The 10,815-nt window shown below is 46.9% G+C and overlaps 1 protein-coding gene across 1 annotated transcript; it reads left to right on the forward strand.

Moving 5' to 3' along the window:
- The first annotated feature begins 2,560 nt into the window (after positions 1 to 2,560).
- Positions 2,561 to 5,212, forward strand: LOC138789420 (P2Y purinoceptor 1-like). Its single transcript, XM_069968056.1, has 2 exons — positions 2,561 to 2,732; positions 4,087 to 5,212. The coding sequence occupies exons 1-2, from the start codon at positions 2,712 to 2,714 to the stop codon at positions 5,065 to 5,067; spliced, it is 1,002 nt and encodes a 333-aa protein (XP_069824157.1). The 5' UTR covers positions 2,561 to 2,711; the 3' UTR covers positions 5,068 to 5,212.
- Positions 5,213 to 10,815: the final 5,603 nt, after the last annotated feature.

Consider the following 10,815-nt stretch of genomic DNA (forward strand, 5'->3'; position numbering starts at 1 on the left):
TAGAGAAGGATTATTGAATGCCGCCATCTTGAATTTGCCGATGACCTTGTTCTGTCTTGGGTCTGGTATAAGACTGTTTTATAGCAGGGGTAGGGAACCTAGGCTCCCCAGCTGTTGCAGAACTACAACTCCCATCATGCCTGGACAGCCAAAGCTTTAGCTTTGGCTGTCCGGGCATGATGGGAGTTGTAGTTCTGCAACAGCTGGGGAGCCAAGGTTCCCTACCCCTGGTTTATAGTGACTGAGAATATGAAGGAAACTTTACAGCGACACTATATATCTTATTATAATTTTTTTTATTTTACCGATGTTGTTGTTTCTACGTTGAACTTTGACCTGTGAATAATTTTGTAAATTGTCGCCTTTTTACCGGTTCTTTTACATTTCTCCGCCAGCCCGGCCCTGGCCTCGACGTTTTATATTGTGTTTCACGCTGCTTTAAAGTTGTATGGAGAAAAATAAACCTCACGATAAAGGGTCTTCCTGTCTGTGGGTGATTTTTTTTATTTATTTTATTTTGTTTTTTGACGCAGAGATGACAAGAAGTGATGGTACCGGAAGCAGGATGAGGTATCGGGGGCTTAACCGGGGTACTCCAGCAAAAATGTTTTCTTTCAAATCAACTGGGGCCTTTTAGATTTGTAATTTACTCCAGTCTTCCAGTACTTATCAGCTGCTGTATGTCCTTCAGGAAGTGGTGTATTCTCTCCAGTCTGACACAGTGCTCTCTGCTGCCACCTCTGTCCATGTCAGGAACTGTCCAGAGCAGCAGCAAATCCCGATAGAAAACCTCTCCTGCTCTGGACAGTTCCTGACATGGACAGAGGTGGCAGCAGAGAGCACTATGTCAGACTGGAGAGCGTACACCACGTCCTGCAGCTGATAAGTACTGGAAGACTGGAGATTTGTACAAACACATCTATATAACTTTCTGAAACCAGTTGATTTGAAAGAAAAAAAAAATTGCTGGAGTACCCCTTTAACTGCACTGATACATAGTAACAAACTACCAGGACAGGGTTGTGCTGTTGGTGAATTTAGCTGTAAGGGTGCGTTCACACGTACAGGATCTGCAGCAGAGTTGATGGCGCAGATTTGAATGGTGCTGGAGGAAACCTCAACAAACCTCTCACCTGTCCTGATAGTTGGTTCCAATGTGTCAGTGCAGGTAACACAGATCAGTCTGGAGATCGCACTGTACAGATGGGGGGACTTACGGGAAGTAACCGGAATGCTCGGTGTGACTCCCGGGGACTGGAGAAGATGGATGCGGCCAGTATATAGCTGTGACTGGAGAAGATGGATGCGGCCAGTATATAGCTGTGACTGAAGATGGTTTCGGCCAGTATCTAGCTGTGACTGGAGAAGATGGATGCTGCCAGTATATAGCTGTGACTGGAGAAGAATGATGTCGCCAGTATATAGCTGTGGCTGGAGAAGATGGATGCCGCCAGTATATAGCTGTGACTCCCTGTGACTGGAGAAGATGGATGCAGCCAGTATATAGCTGTGACTCCCAGTGGATGGAGAAGATTAATGTGGCCAGTATATAGCTGTGACTGGAGATGGATGCGGCCAGTATATAGCTGTGACTCCCGATGGAGAAGATGGATGCTGCCAGTATATAGCTGTGACTGGAGAAGATGGATGCTGCCAGTATATAGCTGTGACTCCCTGTGACTGGAGAAGATGGATGCAGCCAGTATATAGCTGTGACTCCCTGTGACTAGAGAAGATGGATGCAGCCAGTATATGGCTGTGACTGGAGAAGATGGATGCGGCCAGTATATAGCTGTGACTCTCTGTGACTGGAGAAGATGGATGCAGCCAGTAAATAGCTGTGACTTCCGGTGGATGGAGAAGATGAATGCAGCCAGTATATAGCTGTGACTCCCAGTGGATGGAGAAGATGGATGCGGCCAGTATATAGCTGTGACTGGAATCACCACTCACCCATGTCAGCGTCTCCCCAACGTACGTTTCACATTTGGCGCTTCCTCAGGGGGCCCCCTGAGGAAGCGCCAAATGTGAAACGTACGTTGGGGAGACGCTGACATGGGTGAGTGGTGATTTCATTACGGGCTCACAGGGTTTATGGTTTTGTTGGGTGGAAGTTAGGAGAGAGTCCCCACTGTGGGAAGCTTGTACTTGGTCTTATCCCATCCCCCCCATGTATAACCCATGTTTACACTGCACTGAGCACTTTCGGAGCAGTTGCCTGTTTGAGCCTATGTTACCCATCTCACTGTGTCAGTTCATCTGGATTGCCATAAAACACCATGTAATGTAGTTTTTTGAATATTTTTTATTATGAGTAGTGTTATTGATAAAGATTTCTTGCTATTATATTTGGTCCCCTTTTTCAGTATATAGCTGTGACTCCCGGTGACTGGAGAAGATGGATGCAGCCAGTATATAGCTGTGTAGTGGGTTTGGCTGTTCCTGTTTGTCCTGAGATTGTAGTTCCCGTAGCACACTCCTCTCTGCTGCTCGTGTTGACGCCCTGAGCTCTGCTGTGTGCGGTTATCAGATAGTGTCAGTGTTACGGATTCGCTGGGCAGCGTACGGCAGCGCTCTATAGAGACGGACGCGCTGGGGAGAAATGCTCGGCCGCTGGACATTGCTGACTCTCCAGTAGTTACAGGAACAAACACCTCTAAAAGCGTCTCCCACCCCGGAGGGAAAACAGAGGCTGCAGCGAGGAGCGCAGGATGGAGCTACTGGCCGAGCAGGTGAGCCATGGGGGATGCAGCAGAGCTCAGCTTCTTCAGGGCTTGTGGGGACGGATTCAGCTCTGCTACATCAGTGATATTGCAATGATCCCCAACCTGTGTCTCTCCAGCTGTTGCAGAACTACAACTCCCAGCATGCTCTGACAGACTTCGGTGCATAGTTGGGGAATAACTATATGCTTCAGTGTTCATTGGGGATCATGTTCTCCCCCAGCAACAACTGGAGAGCCACAGGGCAACGGAGGGGCTGATCATGTCTGGGGATTTTGGGGACTGGTTCTGCCACATTTCAGGGCTGGGGGGGGGGGGGGGGGGGGGGGGGGGGGGGTAAGGAGTCTTATTTTATTTTTGTGAGTTTTCTCAGGGTGACATTATACTGAATCACTTTGCCCAATCACACAGAGAACAGTGACCATGCAGTTACAGTTGCACAGTCCTCTATCCCCTCCCTGCACTCATCTGTGACCATAGAAAGTACTGTGTGACCATACAGTTAGAGAGGACTGTGCAGCTGTAACTGTATGAAAACACTGTTCCCTCTCTAATCATAGAGTTTGCAAGGAGGGGATAGAGAGCACTGTGCAGCTGTAACTGTATGATCTTAGAGATGAGTGCAGGGAGGGGATAGAGAGCACTGTGCAGCTGTAACTGTATGATCATAGAGATGAGTGCAGGGAGGCGATAGAGGAGATTGTGCAGCTCTATCCCCTCCCTGCACTCATCTCAATGATTATAGAGAGAACTGTGTGGACAGCTGCACAGTCCTCTTTATCCCCCTCCCTGCACTCATCTCTATGATCATACAGTTACAGTTGCACAGTCCTCCCTATCCCCTCCCTGCACTCATCTCTATGATCATAGAGAGAACTGTGTGGTCATACAGTTACAGCAGCACAGTCCTCTCTATCCCCTCCCTGTACTCATCTCTATGCTCATAGAGAGAGCTGTGTGGTCATACAGATACAGAAGAATAGTGCTCTCTATCTCCTCCCTGCACTCCTCTCTATGATCATACAGTTACAGTTGCACAGTCCTCCCTATCCCCTCCCTGCACTCATCTCTATGATCATAGAGAGAACTGTGTGGTCATACAGATACAGCTGCACAGTCCTCTCTATCCCCTCCCTGCACTCATCTCTATGATCATACAGTTACAGCTGCACAGTCCTCTCTATCCCCTCCCTGCACTCATCTCTATGATCATACAGTTACAGTTGCACAGTCCTCTCTATCCCCTCCCTGCACTAATTAACCCATTTCAATGCCCCAGACCACCAGAGATCCTTATATTACAATAATTATGGTCATGCTTATCCAGATATCCAGATCTATAACGTATCGCTTGTCTTTGTAGAGGGTCGAGGCTGATTTTTGTGAAAAGTTAGGAACCTTCCTGGGCACCATCCAGAGGGTCATCTTCCCCATCACCTTCCTCTTCATTCTTCTGGTGGGGTTGTCCCTTAACCTCTCGGTGATGTGGATCCTGGTGTCTCGGATCAAGCGCTGGAACAGGAGCACCATCTTCCTCTTCAACCTGGTCTTGGCCGACGTCACCTGGATCCTTTGCCTTCCGTGCCTCATCTACTATCACTTCAACCAGCTGCACTGGATCTTCGGGGACGTTGCGTGCAGGCTGACCCGCACCGTCTACCACACCTGTTATTATTGTAGCATCTACTTTGTCACCTGCCTGAGCATAGACCGCTACCTGGCCATCGTGCACCCTCTCCGCTCCCTCCGGCTCCTCAGGAAGCACCAGTCCCTGCTGGTGTGCCTGACCATTTGGGCGGCCACCTCCATTAGTAGCATACCCGTCATCTTCTTGGCTGGAACCCAGATCTGTGACAACAATAAAACCATCTGCTCCCTCTACGTGTTTTCTAGAGAAACCCGCGTGACCCTTCCGTACTCGCTCTTCTCCACCGCCATCGGTTGCCTCCTGCCCTTTGCCTCCATCTGTTATTGCTACTGCAGCAGTGTGGGGGAGCTGAGGAGGTCGGAGATGCAGAGGCTGAAGAAGCGAGACCTGCTGACCAAGCTGATGTGCTCCGCCCTGGTCATCTTCGCCCTCCTCTATCTGCCCTATCACGCCTCCAGGAACTCTTGTATCATCTTGAGGGCGTTCGGGCCCTATGTCCCCCTGATGATCCAACGGGCGGACGCCTTGTTCTTCATCGAGATGGCCATCTGCAGCCTGAATACTTGCATCAACCCCTTGTTCTGCTTCCTCGCTGGCGGAGACTTCCGGGAACAGGTCTGCAAGATTGCTCATTCCATGCCCCCCTTTAAGAGGTGGAGGGTGGGCAGCAGAAGGGCGGCCGTGTGCCCCATATGAAATACGGACATTGTGGACCTATTGGATCCATCAGTATGGGCTTAAAGGGGATATCCAGCGCTACAAAAACATGGCCACTTTTCCCCCCTCTTGTCTCCAGATTGGGTGGGGTTTGGAAGTCTGTTCCATTGAAGTAAATGGAGCTTAAAGGGGTTATCCAGTGCTACAAAAACATGGCCACTTTTTTCCCCCTTTCGTCTCCAGATTGGTTGGGGTTTGGAACTCTGTTCCATTGAAGTAAATGGAGCTTAATTGCAAACCACACCTGACCTGGAGACAAGAGTAGGGGGAAAAGTGGCCATGTTTTTGTAGCGCTGGATAACCCCTTTAAGCTCCATTTACATCAATGGAACTGAGTTCCAAACCCCAACCAATCTGGAGACGAGAGGGGGGAAAAAGTGGCCATGTTTTTGTAGCGCTGGATATCCCCTTTAACTCCACCTCTGAGCATTACCATCCTATGATAACATGGAGCTCTGATCTTCTGCTCCAATCACATCCAAACCTGCATTTTGACTGTTTCCCAATTGTCCAAGATCAGCTGGGGTTGCTGTGTAGCCCAGTAGTCGTCCAGGCTATTATAATAGACAATATACGACGCCTGATGCAAACACCAGTTCTCTTAAAGGCGAAAATATCTTTCAGAAAGTTATATAGATTTGTAATTTACTTCTATTTAAAAATCTCCAGTCTTCCAGTACTTATCAGCTGCTGTATGTCCTGCAGGAAGTGGTGTATTCTCTCCAGTCTGACACAGTGCTCTCTGCTGCCACCTCTGTCCATGTCAGGAACTGTCCAGAGCAGGAGAGGTTTTCTATGGGGATTTGCTGCTGCTCTGGACAGTTCCTGACATGGACAGAGGTGGCAGCAGAGAGCACTGTGTCAGACTGGAAAGAATACACCACTTCCTGCAGGACATACAGCAGCTGATAAGTACTGGGAGACTGGATATTTTTAAATAGAAGTAAATTACAAATCTATATAACGTTCTGAAACCAGTTGATTTGAAAGAAAAATATTTTTTTGCTGGAGTACCCCTTTAACTATAAATCACAGCAGAGCAACCAATGAACCTACAGGGGGCAGCACTGAGATGTAAGTAAATGGGGGGAGTCCAGATTATGAATGCAGCTCTGGATGTGACTGGAGCAGATCCGATGTAATATAAGATGACTGCAGAGACCCCTATAGCTGATACTTTGTATCTCGTTTGTTCTATTTTGTATCATTGTATAAAGTTTTTGTTTGTTGATAAATATTGATAATATAAATAACTGTTTGTCTCATTCATTGTGAGAGGAGGAGGAGATCCAGGTATAGCTCTGATCTGGAGGAGCCATGGGGCCCCTGGTTATATGGAACTGCCATGCAGATACTTGGGAAAGCTGTGTGATGGTCTATATGGCCTCTGCTAATATAATCCTGTCCCCATGATAATGCAGAACTATCCATATTTACTATGCAGAATTCTGGGAAAGTTGGGTGATAATATTGGCCCCATTATAGCTCATCTAGGGGTCACTGATCAGTCCTGAGATCGGACAAGATAATCAACAGTATGACCCCCTTTCTCTATGTTCATACATGACTACATGCAGGATCCTGGAAAAGCTGGGTGACCATAACTATTGCCACCATGATGGCTTCACTAGAGGTGACCCCCAACAGTGAATACTGACAAACCGCTTTTCATTGTGTTAATACGTAACTATCCGCTATCAGTGCAGGATCCTAGGAAAGTTGGGTCACCCACCAGTCCTGAATGGTAAAATCTAACAATTCCCCACTTTCATATATAACTGGACACTTTAGTTCTGCAGGATCCCGGGAAAGCTGGGTGGTAACAAAAGCCCCAGTTTCGGTGATGTAAGAAGCTTCGTCTCCTCGTCCTTTGTGTTCTCCCTAATGGAAACCGCCGCTGTGTCCTCCTCCGTGGCTCGCGGGCGCCAAGAAACAAACGCAAACCTGATTGGTTATCGCTTCCTGGTGTGTAATGAGACTAATTAATCACCTGGATCATTCACCTTATCTGCCCGGAACATGGAATCTCCGATCCTGGCACCTGCTATGGCGCAGGGAGGGTCACATGCCTCTGAGATGTCTGTGTAATGGTTACTGAAGTATATACTATATACTGCTCTCCAACCTGTGGCCCTCCAGCTGCTGCACAACTACAACACAAGGGCTTCAGCGCATGCTGGGAGTTGTAGTTTTGCAACAGAGGACATTCAGGAAATGATGGTAATTGAGGATTTGCAACAAAAGCAGAGCTTGCAGCTGTCAGGGCATGCTGGGAGTTGTAGTGTTTCAACAACTGGAGAGCATGTGGCTTTCGAGCAGGAACCCTTTTGCTAAACTACATTTCCCATCACATCCCAATCACATATATAAGATCTGCTGCAGATTGGTGCAATCACACATACAGGATCTGCTGCAGATTGATGCAATCACACATACAGGACCTGCTGCAGATTGATGCAATCACACATCCAGGATCTGCTGCAGATTGATGCAATCACATATACAGGATCTGCTGCAGATTGATGCAATCACACATACAGGATCTGCTGCAGATTGATGCAATCACACATACAGGATCTGCCGCAGATTGATGCAATCACACATACAGAACCTGCTGCAGATTGATGCAATCACACATACAGGATCTGCTGCAGATTGATGCAATCACACATACAGGATCTGCTGCAGATTGATGCAATCACACATACAGAACCTGCTGCAGATTGATGCAATCACACATACAGGATCTGCTGCAGATTGATGCAATCACATATCCAGGATCTGCCGCAGATTGATGCAATCACACATACAGGATCTGCCGCAGATTGATGCAATCACACATCCAGAACCTGCTGCAGATTGATGCAATCACACATACAGAACCTGCTGCAGATAGATGCAATCACACATACAGAACCTGCTGCAGATAGATGCAATCACACATACAGGATCTGCTGCAGATTGATGCAATCACACATACAGGATCTGCTGCAGATTGATGCAATCACATATACAGGATCTGCTGCAGATAGATGCAATCACACATCCAGAACCTGCTGCAGATTGATGCAATCACACATACAGGATCTGCTGCAGATTGATACAATCACACATACAGGATCTGCTGCAGATTGATACAATCACACATACAGGATCTGATGCAGATTGATGCAATCACACATACAGGATCTGATGCAGATTGATGCAATCACACATACAGGATCTGCTTAGACCAGCATCCAAGAGGTTAAACAGCTAGGATCAGTGAGAGCTCCCACCCTGGTCATTGCAGCATGGTGCCTGTTATAGGCTTCAGCTGGCACCCCATGCTGGTGCAGTAAGGGGCCAAATTTTAGAATTGTTTCTTCCTCCAGATGCCACTAGGGGGAGCTCCATGTACACAGCATGGATTAATACAGTAAGCCCCAGCATCTGAGCTCCAGTATACACCACTGGTGCTGGATTTTCATGTAATTTTCTATTTGATGGCACAAGGTCCCATCATCCCCTCTCACACACAAGGACCCTTCACCATAATCCCCAGATGTGATGTGGATGGAGAAAAAGGAGGGAGGGTCCTGGAGCCTCTGCCGCTATCTACACGGTGATGGCTCCTTATCACTACGTGGATATCATAAGACCAGAACCAGGAGGCATCAAATACCCAAAGGGTTTATGAGAAACATCTGTTCACTTCTGTACAATCAATTTATCGGCATGTAATAGCATGTATTACTCCAGAGCTGCAATCACAATTCTGCTGGTTGGTAATTGAAACAGCAATCATGTCAGTCATCCCTGACAGCTGAGCTCCTGTAATACAGGGGGCAGCATGTTACTCAGGAACCATATGGCTGCACAGAGTCTGATAGAGAACAACACTTCCCAGATCATACACCAGAATAAGCAAGGAATGCTGGGAGAATAGTGAGTGCAGTTTTGGAGTGTAACACAGGATGTAACTCAGGATCAGTAATGTAATGTATGTACACAGTGACCCCACCAACAGAATAGTGAGTGCAGCTCTGGAGTATAATACAGGATGTAACTCAGGATCAGTAATGTAATGTATGTACACAGTGACCCCACCAGCAGAATAGTGAGTGCAGCTCTGGGGTATAATACAGGATGTAACTCAGGGTCAGTAATGTATGTACACAGTGACCCCACCAGCAGAATAGTGAGTGCAGCTCTGGAGTATAATACAGGATGTAACTCAGGATCAGTAATGTACGTACACAGTGACCCCACCAGCAGAATAGTGAGTGCAGCTCTGGAGTATAATACAGGATGTAACTCAGGATCAGTAATGTAATGTATGTACACAGTGACCCCACCAGCAGAATAGTGAGTGCAGCTCTGGGGTATAATACAGGATGTCACTCAGGATCAGTACAGGATCAGTAATTGACCCCACCAGCAGAATAGTGAGTGCAGCTCCGGAGTATAATACAGGATGTAACTCAGGATCAGTAATGTATGTACACAGTGACCCCACCAGCAGAATAGTGAGTGCAGCTCTGGGGTATAATACAGGATGTAACTCAGGATCAGTAATGTAATGTATGTACACAGTGACCCCACCAGCAGAATAGTGAGTGCAGCTCTGGGGTATAATACAGGATGTCACTCAGGATCAGTACAGCATCAGTAATTGACCCCACCAGCAGAATAGTGAGTGCAGCTCCGGAGTATAATACAGGATGTAACTCAGGATCAGTAATGTATGTACACAGTGACCCCACCAGCAGAATAGTGAGTGCAGCTCTGGGGTATAATACAGGATGTCACTCAGGATCAGCTTAGTTTGGAACATCATAGGTTAGATAGTAGTATAGATCATTTGGGCACGGTGGCTCGGTCGGGGGGGGGGGGGCACTGGCATCAGTAAGTTAGGGTGTATTGTCACAATGAAGTGATGTGAGGGGGCACAATCCGTTTTTTCATTATCCCCACTATGTGCTATTGCCCTGGTCCTCCATGGCCCCTTTGTTTACTTCCCCGGTGCTATCACCTGCCCTGTCACTGGTGTCAGGGGTCCGGTGCCATCTACTGCTGCGGCCAGTGATTGACTACAGGGTATACGGAAGTAACCAGATGTGGCAGCAAGTCTATATGGCAGCCTAGTCCTAATGGAGAAGAAGGAAAAGGAGACGACTCTGATGATAGAAGAGGTCACCTGGGAGTGACTGGATATAACTGTTCATTCTGCTGCGGACTGTGTCCGTCCCTCCCCTATACTTTACACTGCAGCTAGACTGTATAGGAAGCAGCTCAGCATGTATAACCAAATTATAATAAAGGCAAACAAGGTTTGCAATTAATCTCCATTCACTTCAATGGAACTGAGTTGCAAAAGAGTGGTGCTGTCCCTGGAAGAAAGAAGCCATGTTTGTTTGTTTGTTACGCTGAATAATCCCTTTAGTTTCTGCCTAATTCCACTGTTATACATCTATGTGAACACCAGAGGGCAGCCTTGTACTGCATTAGCTTATATTTTTTTAATAGCTAGTGTTGGTTTCTGACCATTAATAAAAAAAAAATAAAAAAATATATATATATATATATATATATATATATATATAAACTTGCTATGAGCATGAATTATATTTAATTGATGTCACCGATATGCTTCGCTAACGCTATAGAACAGGACCAACAGGATGGCGCCATTGTTTGCAAGAACGTTCTTTCCTCAAATGTTCTATAAATATAAATACAAAGTAA

The sequence above is a fragment of the Dendropsophus ebraccatus genome, chromosome 4, assembly GCF_027789765.1.
Source record: "Dendropsophus ebraccatus isolate aDenEbr1 chromosome 4, aDenEbr1.pat, whole genome shotgun sequence".
NCBI classification, from domain to species: Eukaryota; Metazoa; Chordata; class Amphibia; order Anura; family Hylidae; genus Dendropsophus; species Dendropsophus ebraccatus.